General features: G+C 48.2%; 2 protein-coding genes across 2 annotated transcripts; one reads left to right on the top strand and one right to left on the bottom strand.

Moving 5' to 3' along the window:
- Positions 1–2,459: 2,459 nt before the first annotated feature.
- LOC125541582 (quinone-oxidoreductase QR2) lies at positions 2,460–3,438 on the bottom strand. The gene is made up of 2 exons (XM_048704953.2): positions 3,287–3,438; positions 2,460–3,191 (listed from the first exon to the last, which is right to left on the bottom strand). Exons 1-2 carry the CDS (start codon positions 3,307–3,309, stop codon positions 2,600–2,602), a joined length of 615 nt encoding a protein of 204 aa, XP_048560910.2. The 5' UTR covers positions 3,310–3,438; the 3' UTR covers positions 2,460–2,599.
- Positions 3,439–15,785: 12,347 nt separating this feature from the next.
- Positions 15,786–18,626, top strand: LOC147985300 (uncharacterized). Its single transcript, XM_087539867.1, has 6 exons — positions 15,786–16,033; positions 16,106–16,276; positions 16,782–16,886; positions 17,822–17,909; positions 17,997–18,068; positions 18,340–18,626. Exons 1-3 carry the CDS (start codon positions 15,895–15,897, stop codon positions 16,823–16,825), a joined length of 354 nt encoding a protein of 117 aa, XP_087395993.1. The 5' UTR covers positions 15,786–15,894; the 3' UTR covers positions 16,826–16,886; positions 17,822–17,909; positions 17,997–18,068; positions 18,340–18,626.
- Positions 18,627–18,847: the final 221 nt, after the last annotated feature.

Raw genomic sequence — 18,847 nt, 5'->3', positions numbered from 1 at the left:
TTCCTTATGATTTGGATTTCTCTCTCTGTTGCTTGAGGACGATCAAGTTTAAGTTTGGGGGAGTTGATGACTGATATTTTTATACTCATTCACACTTAGTTTAAACCGAGATATTCACTCAAATATGGCTACTAATGACTAATGAATGCAAATAATTCCACAAATCATCTCTTTGATGTGTTTCCACAAGAAATGGGCTAAAAAGGGAAGAAATCACGTGAGAACATGAAAAGGAGTGGAAATGAAGAAAGATGCAATCACCAGGAGGCACACCTGCGTCGACCAAGAGATGGCATTCCATACAGGCGCTTGCACCCGTATGACCGTCTGTATGGCATGGATTCTGAGCCAACTCGTCTATCAAAACAACTTTTATAAAGGGGACCACACTAAAATGTGAACAGAAGGTTGTCGAGCGAAGTCAGAACATAACCACCTTCATCCTCTCTCACAGACCCTAGCCGCCAGCATTTCCATCTCCGTAGCCCCCATCACCACCATAGTCCATCTCCCTCTAGTTCATACTTGTAATCGTGCATCGCACAAGGTAACCATTGCAAGACATATTTGCAATCAATCAATCTTCAAGATATGTTCTTCAATATTTTCTTCTTACTATCTGATATCCATGTGTGAGTAGTTCGGTAAGGTATGGGTTGAGGCATAGGACTTGCAACCCTCTGTATTTGTTGTGGGGATCAATGGAAGAGTTTCGAATTAACTACTCGTATCTGTGACATAAAATTATTCTGTAGATGTCTCTTGTCTTATCCGCGATCTTCATCCCTGTAGGAACCCAGGATCATGGAGTTCGAGTAACGGTGAGGCTAAGTGCAGGGAGAATGTGAAGTGTTATTCTGAACATTAATGACAGAAGGGTTTAGTACAGTAACATGGATCCAATCCTTGGGGACTCATGAGGTGTAGCTGTTAAACGTCCAAAGCTCTTGTCTGATTATTTATAATCTTAATTATCGAGGCAACCCCGCGTGATAGATAGGGCCTGCGGTAGGACAACTTATTCTTGATGCAACACGCGTGCCAGTCAAGTTGTTATTTAGACACATCCTTCACTTCGGTTCGTAACAAGCACATCTCGGCGGGTGACTTCCAGCGCACAAATTAAGATCATATCTGGTCCCAGCACAAACACATGGTTGTAAGCATTAGGACCTCATACCCGTACCTCTTTTTATTATAGTATTCGAATCATTGTTTGCTTGGTTGATCCGGTCAAAAGCTTGAATTGATCTTTTAGCAAAAGCTTGCTAGAGACCATCGCTTTAAGAGAATCTTCCTCTCATGAGTTTGATAAACCGGGGTGACCTATAGAAAAATAGGTGCGCGATATTTTTCTATTCCTTTACCAGATCATTAAAAGAAGGCGAAAACCAAGAATGTAATACAGAAAATTGCAACCGACGGCGACAAACAAGACGGTGACTGAAGTTGTGCCCAGCCACTACGCAAATCGGTCGGCAACATCAAAACCTTCCACCGGTGTGTCACTGGCGCTGGAACCAGCAACGAGTCAACGACTGATGCCGCAACTAGCAGGAGCATTGAGCTGCGACGCAACGCGGATGCGGCAAACCGTGTGTTGATAAAGCTGGAACCAACAGCCTGTGGTGCTACCATGGCGAGGCTACGGGCGACAATACCAATGGTGGCACGAGCGGCGAGGTAGCTACTTTTGATGACATTACATTGTGAGCGGGGTTTGCTGGAAGGGATGCGAACGTTAGAACTAGTAGCCACCGGTGATGCGACAACGGGGCGGAAACAACGACGGTGTCACGGGCGGCGAGGCTGCTACTCTCGGCAACACGGTGCTGCGAGTGGGGCTCGCCAGGGAAGGAGGAAGCGGTGATGGCTACTGTGTGGCATGACGGCTAGGGGGTGCTGCTAGAGGACTCGTCGGTGCTGCACAAGTAATGGATGATTTTTTTCCCACCATGCTATGCGAGACGAGGTTGCGGGTGAGAAGTCATGGACAACTTAGTCATCCATCGACCGAGCGGCGTGCGCTCCTTAGATAGAGCGGCCGGAGAGGTGGCCGATCGCGCGAGATCAGTTGACCTGACGCCTAGCACAGCCCATGCTTTTTTATGTGTATACGTAGCTTACAAAAATCCCTTCTCTCCTAATTAACCAACCCCTGAATTTTAGCAATTAAGACACCTCTTACTTACACCCCAAATCACGTAGTCTTTTGTAGGTGTAGCAAAACCCTTTTTTTATGATACGCTAGAGTGAGCAATGTTACACATACGTAATGTTACGTTTAGATTCTACGTAAAAACTGATGTGGAGTTTGTTAATTGGGCTAAGATTAGCAGCTGGGGCCCACCTTGGTTAAAATCAGGGGGAGAAGAGAATTTTATGGAAGATTAAGTAAGCTTATGTAGAAGGTTTCGTAGATGTAGAATTTACGTATGTGTAGCATTGCTCAGCTAGAGTGGTTGCACACAGAATAAATTCTCACGTTATTATTTCCAAACAAGAAATTAAATCATTACAACTTAAATTGTTTCACGATTGTGTAAAATCATCTTGCACTCAAGATCGCATGCATTATCGTGAGGCTAGCGATCAGACTTCAGACGGCCTTGAGCTTCTTGGTGACGCCAGAGAAGTACTTCCCCTGGTGCACCGCCAAGGCGAGCTCGGCGTCGCTGGGTACCCTGCTGCCATCGGCGCCGGCGAAGGTGCCAGCTCCGTACGGGCTGCCGCCCTTGACCTCGTCCATGCGGAACATGCCCGCGCCGTGCGTGTATCCGACGGGCACGAACAGCATGCCGTGGTGCGTCAGCTGCGTCACGGCCGTGAGAGCTGTGGTCTCCTGTCCGCCGCCCTGGGTGCCTGTGGCGAAGAAGACGCCCGCGGGCTTGCCGGCGAGGGACTGCGCCTGCCAGAGGCCGCCGGTGGAGTCAAAGAAGGCCTTCATCTGCGCCGCCATCATGCCGAACCGTGTCGGGAAGCCGAACAGGATGCCGTCGGCCTCGGCCAGCTGCCTCGCCGTGATGACGGGATGATCCTCACGCCCAGGCGCTGCGTGCATCTTCCCCAGCACGTCCTCTGGCAGCGTCTCGGGCACCCGCCAGACGGTGACCTCGACGCCGGGGACGGACTCGGCGCCCTTCTTCATCTCTTCCGCCAGCGTCGCAATGTGTCCCCAGGTTGAGTAGTACCTGAAAATTGATGCAGCCAGAAAAGAAATTGAGCGATCAAATCATTCAGCTCGCTGGCCGGAAAAGGGGTGAGCAGAGCAGAGGCGGAGCATTACACGATGTAGATCTTAGTGGCCATTGCCGCTAGCAGCAGAGTTCGATCGCCTCCTTGGTTTGTTTTGCAAATTGCTCTGCTTCTTCTTGTGGGTTTGGTGTCTCAGTATGGGTGGTGAAGGAAGAATATAGAGAGGCTCCGGTACTTATAGAGAAGCCGAGAAGAAACTTAATCTTAGTTTCTGTAAAGTGAGGCTGCTATGTACAGTACTGTCTTATCCAGATACGACTGCTAATACTAGAATAAAATTCTTCGTTATCAATCAAACCACTAATGGAAGGCTGCTGATTAAGAATCGTCGGTGTGGTCGTTGAAGAAAGAACCTGGACGCTACGCTGGGCGGCATCTGCTGGTTGAGTTGAGTGCGTGTTGATGGCGTCGCTACTGACGCCCCCCTCTATTTTTTTTTTCTGAAATGATAGGATTCATGCATTTATTAAGAAGAAAATAGTTACTCAGTTAATTAAAAAACCCGAGCGAAAATCAGATTGCCCGGTTAATTATGAAGAGACGGATAAAAATCATCACAACCGCTGAGCGGCACACTTAAGTTATCCCGCACAGACCACTCCAACGAGAGCCTCGCCGAGACAACACACATATGTCAGCGTCACCACTTCTTCCCTAGAGGAATCATCGCCATCCCTAAACTCTGAGCAAACGACTCCGACTTCGCCGTAGGCAATCGTCCACCCAACCCACACTGTAGAGGCCATGTGGAGATGTATGAAGATCCGCGTCAGAACTCAGCCACCTAGCGCAGCTCCGACTCTGACGGAGAATCACAAAGGAGAACGAGGCACGGCTGGCGCCGCGAAAGATCATCGAACAAACCACCTGTTGCCCGTCGTACGCCACAGGGACCCCGCCACTTCAGCTTTTCGACATCGCAACAATAAACCAGCCGAGGCAATCCTGCGAACACGTCGAAGAAGAGTCGACTACCTCAACCATAGACACGTCTACGACATTGCTCCCCTCATCATCATTGCCACAGAAGTCTCGACACCAACACCACCGTCTTCCAGCGGTCCGCTCGCCAATACCGGGGGAATACAACACCAAGGCGTCATCATCGTCCGATCAAACAAGATCAGAGCTGCAGCGATTTGTGCGGAAGGGGTGAGGCAGCAAAACGGCGATGCCTCCAAGAAGGTAAGTGACGGCCACGGCCGCCGCCATCGTGAGTCACGACCATGACCGAGGCAGGTTTTTTAGCCAAGCACCTAACACCACCTCACCCGCACATCATCTAGCGACGATGTCCACCTAGCACCGCCATCGAGCCAGCTCGCAGACGAAGAAGCCCATCGCCGAAGTAGCCAACCGCACCTTGCGGGGGCTACCGACCAGCACCAGACGTTGGATCCACCGACCGCCAACCGAAAGCCAGATCACCGGACGCAACACGCACCGCCAATCCATGTCGAGCACCACGTCGACAGGGACCGGAGAAATGTTACCTGAGGCCATGAACCACCTCGGTTCGCAGCCACGACCAAGCCCCCAGGCGCACGCACACCACACAAGCCTGCCAGAGAATGGAGAAGATCCAGCGGCCATCGGCGCTCCTGCATCCTCACAGCGAAGTCGCTCCGCCATGCCGCCCGAGCAGCAGCCCCTAACTGCGCCGTCACGCAACCTCCCGGCGGCAGATCCGCACCGCCGAACCCCTTGTGCAGCACCTTCCCGTGCACCAGCACCTCGCCCGAGCTCCGCCAGAGCCCCTCACGCCGCGGAGCAAAGTATCTTAGCACCCGAGGTCGCGCAGTAGAGCACCCAAGCAGCACCGCAGCAGAGCAACGGTCCACAAAAATGGGCGCCCGAGCTGCCACCCACGGCGACACGACCTCGACGCGGTGCCCATGCAACCCTACCACACTCCTCTCCGTGGCCCGCGCAGATCCGTGCCATCCTCTTTGTGTGCCCACGCCAACGTGTGTGATGCGCCGCCACACATAGAACCATGTCAGCCGGCACCGATGCACGCCCGATCTGCCCTACGCTACCTCGCCGTACCGCCTCGAGCTACCGTCGCGGCTGGCCGAGCTCCAGTCGAAGAGGACGGCCCGTGCCGTACCGTCCCGAGTAGAAGGGGGAAAGGGCCCCGCTGCCGCCGAGCCGCATAGGCTTTGACTGGCGGCTAGGGTTCACTCCCGGCCGCTCGCAGGAGCGACCAGAAAGTGAGCGATCGAGTTTTTTACCCAGATCAGTTCTTCACTATACGCCCCCTCTGTGCTGGTATTTGTGGGATACCCAATTTCCTAGAGGGGGCGATCCATGGATGGGATAACAGCAATTCCAGCTTGATTCACCAATAGGATAGCATCAAATGTGTGCGGATATATACGGATGTGTCCGTGGCAGTTGACGGGGCACCGGTCATTCAGTCACCAGCATGAAATGTCCACCTCCAATCTATTGAGTATGTTGGATTAAAAAACGCTAGACTCGCTCCCGTGTTGCTCCCTGCAGCGGCCCGGGAGAACCCTAAATCGCCGTCGCCAGTCAACTACCCACCTCGCCCTACCTCCCTCGCCGCCGCCGGAGTGCGCCGCTGGGCAAAGCCCGAGCGGTGGCGGGGACTTCTCCATACCGTGAGGAGCACGAGCTGCGCGGGGGCGGCTCGGCCACGGGGATGTGGATCTTGATGAGGCGTCGTCGGGTTCCTGGCGGCTAGTGGGCGACGCGGTCATCGTCGTGGGCATAGGGAGGGCGCGTCCTTGCTGCACCTTGGCACGGGCGGCACAGTTCTGGCGCGGCCGCCAGCGTGCAAGGTGGCGGGGAGAGCACTGCAGGGTGGCGCGGATCTGGTGCGGCCGTTGGCGCGCGAGGTGGAGGGGGAGAGCAGCGGGGTGGCGAGGATCTGATGTGGCCGCCGGCGCGCGAGGTGGAAGGGGGAGCGCAGCAGGGTGACGCGGATCTGGCGTGGGCGCGGATGAGCACGGTCGGCGCCCCCAACGCGGATTTGCTAGGTGGCGGCGCCGGTGCGCGAGGAGGGTGGGCATCACGGCGATGAGGGGATCCAAGCCCGATCTGAGTTTGGGTGGTCCTGCGCCCAGATCTCGATGGCCGGTGGCGCCTGGATAGGGGAGGTGGGAGCGGTGGTCCGGTGGATGCTAGTGGGTTCCCCCTTGCAAGCGTGTGCACGTCCAGCTCCTGGAGCAGGGGCGCCTTCCAGCCTATTGGTACTAGAGGAAGCTCGGGTAGACCAGATCCAGCACGGAGGCCCGGTCCTTGCACGCGGCGGCGTGAGCACGTTAAGTTTTGGCTTGGTTCTACTTTGGTCTTTCATGTGCGCTGCGGTGCGAATTCTCGCCCAGATTTGCGCACGGAGCCGGAGGATGGCCGGAGTCGATTTGGTTCGCCCAGGTCCTGCGAGCGATGGTGCGTACCGGTCAGGTTGGCGTGTGCTCGCCTAGGTTCTGAGTGCGGCGGTGACTATCCTGTGTCTGGTAGTGTGTGCTTGGCCTTGTTCTGCCCGGTGGTGCTGGGTTGGTCTCGGATTCTGGATGGTTGGCAGAAGGCTTGGCTCCGAAATAAAATCTTGCATTGACCTCGTCGGTGCCGACAGTAACGGCATCTATGGATGTCGTCTTCTTCCTTGGAGGTGCCGTCGTGGAGCTCATTGCTCTTCCTGCCTCATGGCTGAGGTCTCTGGGTGAAACCCAAAGATCTGGCGGAGCCAGATCGGATGACGGTTGTAACGCCCACGATGCGGCTATATCTCCCACGTGTCGGAGCACGACTTAGAGGCATAACCGCATTGTAAGCAATGTCGCAAGTGAGATAATCTTCACAACAACCCATGTAATAATAAGGAAAAGAGATACATAGTTGGATTACACTCGCCACGTCACACAATAACATAAATATCATTACATTCATCCAGATACACTCAATGTCCGACTACGGAACCGAAATAAAGAACAACCCCAAATGCGACAAAGTCCCCGATCGCCCCAACTGGGCACCACTACTGATCGTCTGGAAAGGAAACGTAGTATCGTCCTGAGTTCTCATCGAACTCCCACTTGAACTCATTTGAATCACCTGGAGCGGTATCATCGGTCCCTGCATCTGGTATTGAAGTAATCTGTGAGTAACGGGGACTCAGCAATCTCACACCCTCACGATCAAGACTATTTAAGCTTATAGGAAGGGTAAAAGGTATGATGTGGAGCTGCAGCAAGCGACTAGCATATATGGTGGCGAACATACGCAAACTATGATCAAGAAGTGATCCTAGAACAACCTACGCTCAAGCATAACACCAGACCGTGTTCTCTTCCCGGACTCCGTCGAAAAGAGACCATCATGGCCACACACTCTGTTGATTCATTTTAAGTAAGTTAAGCTTTAGGTTATCTACAACCGTACATTAACATATTCCCATCTGCCCATAACCGCGGGCACGGCTTTTGAAAGTTCAAATCCCTGCAGGGGTGTCCCAACTTAGCCCATCACAAGCTCTCACGGTCAACGAAGGATATTCCTTCTCCCAAGACAATCCGATCAGACTCTGAATCCCGGTTACAAGACATCTCGACAATGGTAAAACTAAACCAGCAAAGCCACCCGAATGTGCCGACAAATCCCGATAGAAGCTGCACATATCTCGTTCTCAGGGCACACTCAGATAAGCCAGACGTCGGGTAGGCCAGCCCAGAGTTGCCCCTGGTAGCCCCGGACATCGCTCAGGTTGGACCAACACTTAGAGAAGCACTAGCCCGGGGGGGATAAAATAAAGATGACCCTTGAGTCCACGAAACCCAAGGGAAAAAGGCTAGGTGGCAAATGGTAAAACCAAGGTTGGGCATTGCTGAAGGAGTTTTATTCAAGGCGAACTGTCAAGGGGTTCCCATTATAACCCAACCGTGTAAGGAACACAAAATCAAGGAACATAACACCGGTATGACGGAAACTAGGGCGGCAAGAGTGGAACAAAACACCGGGCATAAGGCCGAGCCTTCCACCCTTTACCAAGTATATAGGTGCATTAAAATAGACAAGATATAATAATGATATCCCAACAATAAACATGTTCCAACATGGAACAAACTCCAATCTTCATCTGCAACTAGCAACGCTATAAGAGGGACTGAGCAAAGCGGTAACATAGCCAAAAAACGGTTTGCTAGGACAAGGTGGGTTAGAGGTTTGACATGGCAATATGGGAGGCATGATAAGCAAGTGGTAGGTATCGTAGCATAGGCATAGCAAAAGAGCGAGCATCTAGCAAGCAAAGATAGAAGTGATTTCGGGGGTATGGTCATCTTGCATGCAAAGTTCTCCGAGTTGACGTTAGCTTGATCCTCGTAAACTTACTCAACGGGCTCCTCGATCATGTACTCGTCTCCTGGCTCTACCCAAAACAAGAACACAAGCAAAGGGAGACACAATCGACCACGTGCAATGCACAAGCAACATGATGCAAAACATGTCATGATATGCGGGACGGTATGTGATGCATATGCATGATTTGGAAAGGAATGAATGAACCTCCTCAACTTGGAAATCCAAGAGTGCCACTGGAAAGAGAAGTTGATTTCGGTCGAAATAGATATAAAGATCACCGGAATCGGATGCACGGTTTGCAAATGACAAGCAAAACAAATATGGCACCGGTCTACGATTAACAGCACGAGACCGTCTAAATGCAACAAGAACAACATGCTAAAGCACTCCAACATGGCAACAAAATACATGGAAGGGATCCACTGAAGATGCTTGACAAAAGATGAACACTGAGCTACGGCTAATTCACTCAATAACAGGTTCAAACAAGCATGGAAAAAGTGCAAAAGATATCAGGTTACAGACTTTGTGAAAATAACAAGTCAGGAAATTAACATCAGGAAGCAATGTTCAGAGCAATGAAACAACATGCTACAGGAATATATCATGGCAAAGCAAGGCATGGCATGAAGCTACTCAAAGCATACAACAAAAGTCCCTTACTGACCATAAGCCAAAAGGGATCATAAAATACAATGGCATCCATGTGAACATAGCAATTATCGTAAACAGATTCAGACTTAGTAGAAAACTGGAACATGGCAAAACAGATATCAAGTAGGCATGTTTACGAGCTCGATGCACTCACTACAAGGCATTGCATGACGAACTAAGCATATACCCAGCAAGTAGACATGGCACAGAAGCTAAACATGGCAAGAACAACAACATAGCATGCAAGGATCAACTACAACAACCTCGGCAAAAATGCTTAACACGTAAACATTCTGCCAGGAACATTTTATAGCAAAAGTAGAGCTCGATTAAGTCAATCTAGGGTGCTCCATAAATGCAAACAAAGACATGGATGGATAGAGCACCACAAGATCTACAAAACATCCTTACTGATCATGCTCAAAAGAGGCATGGATCACTCGGTAGCAACATGAAAACATGGCATAAAAATATTGACAGGACAAAGACTTAGAATATTTCTAACTCCCTGAAATCAGCAACATTAAGAGGGCTACTTTGCATGCTTGTGCTAGTCACCACAGAGATCACAAAAATACATGGCATACACCCCTGTAAAGATGGCATGGCATACTTCAAAACTCATGTAGAGCTCAAGATCATAGGAGGCACACAACAATCATGGCAAAAATGACAAAAGTGCATTTACCGATATGAATCTGAAACTAACAGAAACTAGCATTCTTCCAACAACATTTAGGGCATCAAGATGAGCTCAAATGAACATGATGCAATGAGATGAAATGAAGTACTCGTCGAGACGGACATTTCGATATGCTACACGCCCAAAACGGAGCCACGGTTGCGGAGATATGATGCGACGAAATATGCAAAAAAATAATTAGGGTTAGGGCAAAATTAGGTCAACCCTCAGATCCAGATCCAGATCCAGCACGCGAACCGAGGAGATCGCCAGAGTTCACTGTTCACCGGAGTTCGAGGTCGAGGCGGCCGGAGTTCACGCCGGAGCTCTCCGGGGCGGCGAGGCGCGGGCCGGACGGCGAGGTGGGGCGGCGTGGCGCGGGCCGGTTGCGGCGGTTAAGGCGGAGGGCGGCGCGGCGGTACGGTCGCCGGTGATGGCGCGCGGCGGCGTCGGGCGGTGGCTCGTCGGCGCGGGAAGGAGACGGGGCGGCGCGGCTCCCAGGCGCCACGGGGCGCGCCGAACGGGCTCGGGGGCCCGGTTTGGGCTCCGGCGGGCCGCGCGGTCGGCGGAGGCGGTGGCGACAGGTGGCGGATCCCGATTGGCGGCGGCGATGTGTCCGGCGGCGGTCGGACGTGTCCGGCCGCGCGGAGGGGAAGAGGACTAGGTTTAGGGTTGGAAATGACCCGAAATTTCGGGGAGGAGGCTATATTTATAGGTAGAGGGAGCTAGGAGAGTCCAAATTGAGCACGGTTTGCGGCCACACGATCTGATCGAACGACCTAGATGATGCAGAGGGTTTAGATGGGTTTTGGGCCACTTTGGAGGGGTGTTGGGCTGCAACACACACGAGGCCTTCTCGGTCCCTCGGTTAACCGATGGAGTATCAAACGAAGTCCAAATGGCACGAAACTTGCCAAGCGGTCTACCGGTAGTAAACCAAGACCGCATGGCAAGTCTCGGTCCAATCCGAGAACGTTTAATACCCGCACACAAAAAGAGATAGAAAGGGACACCGGAGGACATAGGAGCGCCGGAATGCAAAACGGACAACGGGGAAAATACTCGGATGCATGAGACGAACACGTATGCAAATGCAATGCACATGATGACATGATATGAGATGCATGACAAAGACAAAACAACACGAAGACAAAAACCCGACAACGAGGAAATAACATAACTTAGTGCCGGAAATGGCAAGAGTTGGAATACAAATATGGCATGTTACATACGGGGTGTTACAACGGTGGTGTTCTCGACACCACTTCCTTCTTGGAGGCGTCATCTTGAAGGCCTCGACGATGGATTCCAATGGTGTGCACGGTTGTTGGTGGATCTTGGGTTTGTGTTGGTGCCGGCGAGTTTCCATTTTTTTCTTTTCTTTCAGCACCAGCCCTTTTGTTGTGCTTTCCTCCTTTGGTGGTATTCTTGTTACTCCCCTTCTGATCAATGAATTTGGCAAGCTTTGCCAACATTAAAAAAAAGTATGTTGGATTTGGATTGGATTTTGGCATATCTAGATGTGCTCTAATGGGGGAAACTTGTACGAGATATCAACACAGATTTTTTTCATATTTAGACATTTAAAAAACTGAATTATTTAACAACATCCATGTGAGGTATGTCCATGACTCCACAAAAATCAGCTCAAAACTTGATGCACATTTAGAGATTCAAAAAATACAAATTCGAATGTGAATCGTGACAACTTTTGGTGAATAGTATTTTGACACTATTCACATTCAATTTTGTCTTTTTTGTTTATGTTAATATAAGTTGAATTAGGAGCTGAAATTTTTTCAGCTTGTACATCAAACATTGATGTGAGTCTAAAAAAATTGAGAATGTTTGAACATGTAATTTTTCAAAATAAAAATTGATCTCATGGATCACACCTATTGTGAGATCTCACACAAGTATCCCCTTGGTCAACGACTTTTAAAGGAACTCTCTCATTCAAGTGAGGTGTTTAATTTTAAATTTTGTTCATGACTTTTACTGGTCAAGATTTCTCAAATCAATCAGCAGCAACTAGCTTATAAAAACATTCCAGTCTCGCTCACGCTCTTATTACCCGACAAAAAATAAAAATGCTAGCATGCAACACTGTAGCAACAATATGATTTTGGATCGAGTTCCCAACTTTTGACTTGGTCAACAATTTCTCAATGAACTACCTCATTCAAGCGAGGTGTACAATTTCGAATTTGGGTCATGATTTTGACTGGTCAATGATTTCTCAAATGAATCTGCAACATTCAACTTATAAAAATACATCAGCCACACACTCTCTCATCAACTAACGAAAAATAAATGCAAACATGCAATACTGCAACACCAATACAATACATGTGACCACCACTGCAAGAAACTTCCTTGGATACGTGTGGATTAATTTGCACATAACACATAATTATACCGTTAGAAAGATACCATCAAATTACCGCATTATAAAAAAAGAAAACACAAGTTATCATCTCCCCCGCACGCCAAATGAAATTTTTATTAATAAAATCCCAACAACACCAACAATGCAGCGAAGTGCGCCCAATCCTTCTAGTTTCTTTCTATATCCGGAGCACTCCAAATAATAATAAAATATAGCAAAATTCACTAATAATTATGTTGTGTAAATATTCCAAGGAAACAATAATTCAAATATAGATATTATAATCCAAACATAAAGTTTTGAAATAAAATAGTTCAACCTAAAATTTAACTTATTCGGACACATGTTTTAGTTGCCCTTGTTGAGCATACGGACTGTCCTTTGATTTTCGATGCAGGCAATCCAGGGATCCGAGCATTCTGGCCAACCTTTTTGCTTCTCTATGTGCATGAGCCTTGTAATGTCTTTGACAATTGGTTCTCTCAAGAACTCCAGTCCAAACACCTTGGCCATGGCACATGCTTTCAGACATCCAAAGTTACTCCTCTCATGAATCTGTGCTAGTGTTGCAGACAAGCATCATCAAAGTAGCCGCGCACTTTCTGGTAACCAAAGAACCCAATGGTTCCAACGGCATCCTTCCTCAAGTAGTCATCATAGGTCAAGACACCTGTGTAGAGGCGACTGAACACATTTCACCGCATCCAAAATCAATGGCGGAAATAGGACTGGAACAACGCGTCGGGGACAAAGTAGTGTCCCTTCATTGATCCCTAGTGATTGAGAACATGCTTCTCTGCACGCTTAGCGTCTTCAAGAGTCATCTTCATCACCACCATTTCATCCTCATATTCTTCATCCAACTAGGATGAATCCATGAATTAGTTGTATACTTCTCATCTGAATCGATCGTGCTTCCTTCAAAGTAAACAACAAAAACTTTAAAAATGGCATCTGCAGGGGTGGAGGTTTCCTAGCCGACGACTGAATCAAGGGTGGAAGGGTGGTGTAGGGAAAGCATGGCGGGCTCCTGGGTGGAGCGACGGAGGTCTAACAAGGCCTGGGTGGTATAGCGACGGCGGCGGTCTCTGAGGATGTGGGTACATAGCGCATGGAGGACGGACGGAGTGATAGAAAGGGCGCTAGATGGGGTTTTTGTGCGGGATGAGAGTGTCAAATGCCTACGTGGCGGAGATCCGGACGAACCTCTCGAGTTTTGATTCCAGTTTGTGGGATTTCGAACATTCAGACTTGTCCGGACAGATTTGGTGATAGTTGTTGGATGGCCAAAAGTGTCTGGATCATCTGGGCTAAACATTTGGGAGTAAACCGTGTTGAAGTTACCTTATGTCCATAAACTTATGTAGTCATTAGTTATCACCAGAGGTGATGATGCAAAGTTTTGAAGCAGCTTCAGGGGGGGACCTTATACTTGCTCTCTCATTCTGTGAGTCATTTAAGGGTATCAATCTTGAAACCAATTACCTAATGGCATTTCTAACCAATCCCCTAGAAATAGTAGAGTATCCGGTGGAGTAAAACCTTAGTGGAGTATTTTTACTCCACTAAGTTTTTGCCGGACCTAACCGATCCCTTATATATAACGGTGTAATTTTTTTCATTTCCATTTCATTTTCAGCCACTGAAACACATTTATTTGCTTCTTTAGTTCATTCAACGACATTTTGATACATTGGTGTACATAATTCACCAATTCTTCGCTATGAGAGCAAGACCAAAGAAAGCAAGAACCACAATTAGATATTTTAAAAGATATCCAACTTCCACAACTACTCCCACTAGTTGGGTTAATATCTTCGCTATGTCTTCATTGTTAATCTGCGGCTTCTCGAGCTTGCACACTTCTTTCTTCTTCGATTCCGAAGTGGACGTTACTTTGCATCTAGTCTCATCTCTAGCCTCGATTCTAGCAACGAGTGCACGAGAACCTATCATTTTCCATGCTATCAATAGACCAATGTAATATTTTTCCCAATACAAAGCTTGCATCCATCCTACACACAAATTAGAGCAAACAATGAGCTACTGAAATTGCACCAAATCGGTGAACAACCGAATGAAAAAATGCACATACGCCATCTCTTTTGCACCTGCAGAACACCCATCCGGGATGTTCCGGCGTGGTAGAAACTAGGCGCACCACCTGCCGCGGGCAATCGCACATTATGACCAGCAATAATGAGCCGACGAGCTGCTGGGCCAGCACTGAGCCCGGGCGACAGCCGGGAGTGTCTTTGAGGGCAATCCACCGAAGGGAGAGATCTGAGCGGCTAGAGGCGGAATCAATACCTGCATGCGGCGCAGAGCGTTGCCGAGGCTGTGTGGTTCGATACCTGGACAATCCATGGCAAGACGCAGTCGCTAGCGGCAGGACTCGCCAAACCCAGCGGCGGACGCGAAAGCCGCAGATCTATCGGTTGTGCGCCGGTGACGGGCGAGAAGGCACAAGTCCAGGTGCTCAAGGACCGTGGCGGCGGGCGGTGGCCGACATGGGGTGGGAGGGGCGGTGCCGGTAAAGATGCGGTGCAGGAGTGGAGCGGGGGAGTGTAGCGAAGGAGAGTGAACTTTTTACTCAAGAACTGAGCGATGGAGTAAATATAGGGAGGCAGGACGCGGCTAAGGATAATTTATCCTCCATTAGCGTCCATTGGGGATCAGCTAGGTACCTGTTGAAGGAGTAAAACCAAATTTCCACTCCTTTAACCAGTTATAAAGGATTGGTTAGAAATGCCTTAATTCATTTATGGAGGTGCTGGCAGGATGAGGATTGTGCAAAATACTATACTTAGTGGTAGTTTACCACTCTGTACGAACTTCAGCATGACGCATGCATGACGTGCACGGATCACCAACTCACACGTGACTGTCCCTAGCTTTCCGTCGACGGCGGCGGCCGCTACCTGTCCTGACCAAGAAAGAAAAAAATGCAGCTAGTTAATCACGTCACGTCACTTGACTGGCTCTCAAAACATGTCGATGATGCTCGCGCTGCATCACACCAAAGGCCATAAAGTACGTGACACAAACAAATGGTCATCATATGTTACAGTAGTGGCGTGTGCATGACCAAACACGTACGCCGAGTGGAAGCTTCCAATTTTGTACAACTTGGGCTATTTAATTTTCTCCTTCCAAAGATCTCTACTCCTAATATCTCAGTTGGTAGGTCGCGTTTCAGGTTTTATTTTCATCCCACCTTACCTGGTTTTTTTTGGTACTTCTTTGGTACTTGCTCCCACCTCCCGCTCAGCCGAACGGTTTATTTTCGTACTCCCTCCCACCTCCCAGGTAGTTTCCTCCATGCAAAAAAAATCGAACCAACCAATCTCTACTCCTAATGTTTGGTAGTCTCCGTTTCGGGTTTTTTTTCGTCCCACCTTCAATGGTTTTTTTCGTCGGTTTTGTTTTGTCACATCCCGCTCCCACACCTTCGTCCACCGGTTTTCAGAATCGCAAAGGAAAAAAGTTCTGTCTCCTCCCACCAGCGGCCTCGATCTGGGATCGCCAGGGACGCCTTCGCCGCCGCCACGGATCCCACGGCGCCACCTCGCCACCGCTGGTCGCCATGGCGCGGTGTCACCCCGCCGCCACCTCAGCCAAGCGCCGCGCCGCCCCTCCAAACCCTAGCCCGCCCCCTCCGCCCGCCGACGGATTGCTTCCGCTCCTCCACGCGGCGAGCCGCGGCGACCTCCGCCTCTTCAAGAGTACGTGGGCGATTTCGGGTGGGTTTTGTTTGGATCTGGGAGGCACTGACTCTCCCATTCGTCGCGTCGCAGGGCTGGTGAGAGATCTGGATCAGGGCAGGGGCCGTCCCAGGGAGGTGGTGGAGGCGGCCAAGGACCAAGGTCTCGTGGCGCTGCACTTCGCTGCCGGGAAGGGAAGGCCACGGGTGTGCAGGTACCTGGTCGAGGAGCTAGGGGTCGATGTGGACGCCGTCGACGATGGAGGTGCGTGCCTCTGCCGTTTAATTTGCCTCTAAACTGTAAATGTGTCTGAACTGTACTCCTATATGGTTCGCGTTCAGAATTAGGCTATAGGAAACTGTATGTTGACCAGCAATTTACAACCGTCATGCTATTTTGTGAATCAGATGCATATATACATGTTTTAGTGTGTCTGTTTACTCATTTTAGTCCGCATGCATGTACTTCATACTGAAATATCCAAAACATCTTATATTTGTCAACTGACGGAGTAGAAAACAAAGTGTTATGTTATGACATATTTATGTATTAACTTTGTATATTCTGACATGCTCTGAGAGGAAACGTCTTCATTCTGATAGGCAACGCAATCCATCCATCCTCTCTAAGCTCCTGCTGAACTATGGAAATTTTAGTTTCAGTACTATAGTTATGTATGCTTGCTTGCTGATGTAGTGTGTGTGTGTGTGTGTTTCATGTGCTTGCTGCCACTGTGTGCTGCGCTGCGTCCCTCGCCTACTTCCGCTAGGCACCGGCACCCGGCGGTGCGCTCTCCGGGACTCTGCCACTTGAAGGGGCGAGGAGGAGCTACGGATGCTAGCGATTAACAACGTTGTGCAGAAGGAAAGCACAGGTGAGGGGTCCCATCCTCATCCCCATCCCAGTTTCTGTTTATACTATTATATATTAGACTATATGGTATGCATTAGTTGCTTCCTTTTGTAGCTGACATGCACATACACCGTCGTTAGTATTACAATCCATTACGATAATTAACCTTTTTTTAGTGATCCATTCAAATTTTAATACTAAGTACCAACTTATATTCATAATATGTGGAATGTAGGACATACCATTGATACAATCCGACTGTACTCAAAATCGGCAGTGCATTGTTGTGATTTTGAAATTACCCCAAAGCAAAAATACTTTACTGTACAAAAATAACAAACAAACAAATGAATAAGAAAGATTCTATTTTTGCGACGTGCTACTGTATATGTTCTCTTTTCACAAATGGTGCTTTCATTTGGTCACTTATTATACATTTTTCTTTCCAACAAAGGGAGTATTGTACTACAATCTCAAACAATTTCTGCTCTCATTGGGAGTACATAATTCTGTTGTCGTTGCATTTTGCAAGTGTTGGGTGTAATAAATGAATCGGTTGTTCACCACATCAAATTTTAAGATGAAAGTGTGTTTCTTTGTGACCTTCTTACATCAAAGACCGCATGGAGTTTGAAGTCGATTTAATGAATGTACATCTACCGAATTTTGCTCCACAAAGAAATGAGATGAAATCACTTTAATTGGAATGCGACGAAAACATACTCTACCGCTTCATTGGATCCAACGAGTGGCCAGACCTGAACTCAATCTGGCGCATCAGAACTGAGGGGAAATACAGTTTTTTCATATGGCTTCTTTCCCAAAACTGACGGCCAACTGCTGACAGACCTAAAGCTGCCTGCTCTCTGTGTGACCAAGTCATTGAAATTCAAGTCCACCTCTTCTGTCATTGCTACTTTACGATGGTTAATTCTCAATTGTATTATCTACCTGCAGGACACTATTTTGGATTGGCTTATATTTTTCGAGCAAAGTTGTTCGTTTTATTAACATGGCAAAGTTCAGACATTGATGCAAAACAAAGGTATGCCTTGATGCTCACAGGAAACAGAAACAGAGCTACATGAGATAATTTTCAAGAAGTGTTCACTTATAATATTGTTTTCATCAGACTATTGTCAAGAATTGTTCAAATGAGACAGTAGCTGTTGGAACAATATCTACTTGCATGACACACTTGCAGGTAGCAGCTTTGATTCATCTATATTTAAATTTTCCATTCAGGTCATTTTCCACAGATATCTTCTGTTGGTTTCTTTCTTTATTACTACTGTCAAGAAGTGTTCAAATGTGGCAGTAGGTGTTGTCAAAGAAGCATATCATTTTGTGATAACTCAATAACCACCAGCATTTAGTGCATGGATTTTTGTCTATCATTTTGTGTGAGATCAAGCTACATAAATTGACACCAGTTTTATAGGCGAAAATACACAACCATTTTTCTTGTTTTGCAGCACATTATGATTCATTCTGAGGATGATCCCCTATAAGGAAGTTCCCAAGATGTATTGAAGTAGATTCTTTTCATTTGTTCATAATTGAATCCCAAACAGGACATTGTGATAATGGGTCTTCTCTTTGCTGGTTTTTGATAGGGCCTTGACAATTAAATTACGTTCATTTGTTTAGTTCTTCTCTGTAACTTAGGGAAACTACTGTTTTATTCAGCATTTTCGCTACACAATATCATGTTGACACATTCAAAAATTTTGGTTGCAGCGGCTTGAATTTTAATTCTGAATATCTGAGTCCCCAATATTGTCTGCCTAGGAACTATTCTCCTTAAGCAACCTAGAAACTTATTCTGCTGAGATATTTTTTGTTGATATTGAATTGTCGAATCGGAAATGTAGCATGCAAAACTTTAATGGTACTGTGTAACACCCCGAATATGATTTACCTAATATGTAATCCAACTCTTGCCGTTTCCGGCGTTAAGTTATTTTATTTCCTTGGGTTTGG

This window comes from Triticum urartu, chromosome 2A (assembly GCF_056163025.1).
Source record: "Triticum urartu cultivar PI428250 chromosome 2A, HENAU_Tu73, whole genome shotgun sequence".
In the NCBI taxonomy this organism is placed as follows: Eukaryota; Viridiplantae; Streptophyta; class Magnoliopsida; order Poales; family Poaceae; genus Triticum; species Triticum urartu.
This window is presented reverse-complemented; position numbering and strand designations above follow the sequence as displayed.

Excerpts from the sequence above, each read along its gene's own strand:
- LOC125541582 (XM_048704953.2), bottom strand. The coding sequence starts at position 3,309 with ATGGCCACTAAGATCTACATCGT. Across the intron at positions 3,192-3,286 it reads GCCACTAAGATCTACATCGT|GTACTACTCAACCTGGGGAC; the intron begins GTAATGCTCCGC and ends ATCAATTTTCAG.
- LOC147985300 (XM_087539867.1), top strand. The coding sequence starts at position 15,895 with ATGGCGCGGTGTCACCCCGCCGCCACCTCAGCCAAGCGCCGCGCCGCC. Across the intron at positions 16,034-16,105 it reads CGACCTCCGCCTCTTCAAGA|GGCTGGTGAGAGATCTGGAT; the intron begins GTACGTGGGCGA and ends GTCGCGTCGCAG. Across the intron at positions 16,277-16,781 it reads GGACGCCGTCGACGATGGAG|GCACCGGCACCCGGCGGTGC; the intron begins GTGCGTGCCTCT and ends TACTTCCGCTAG.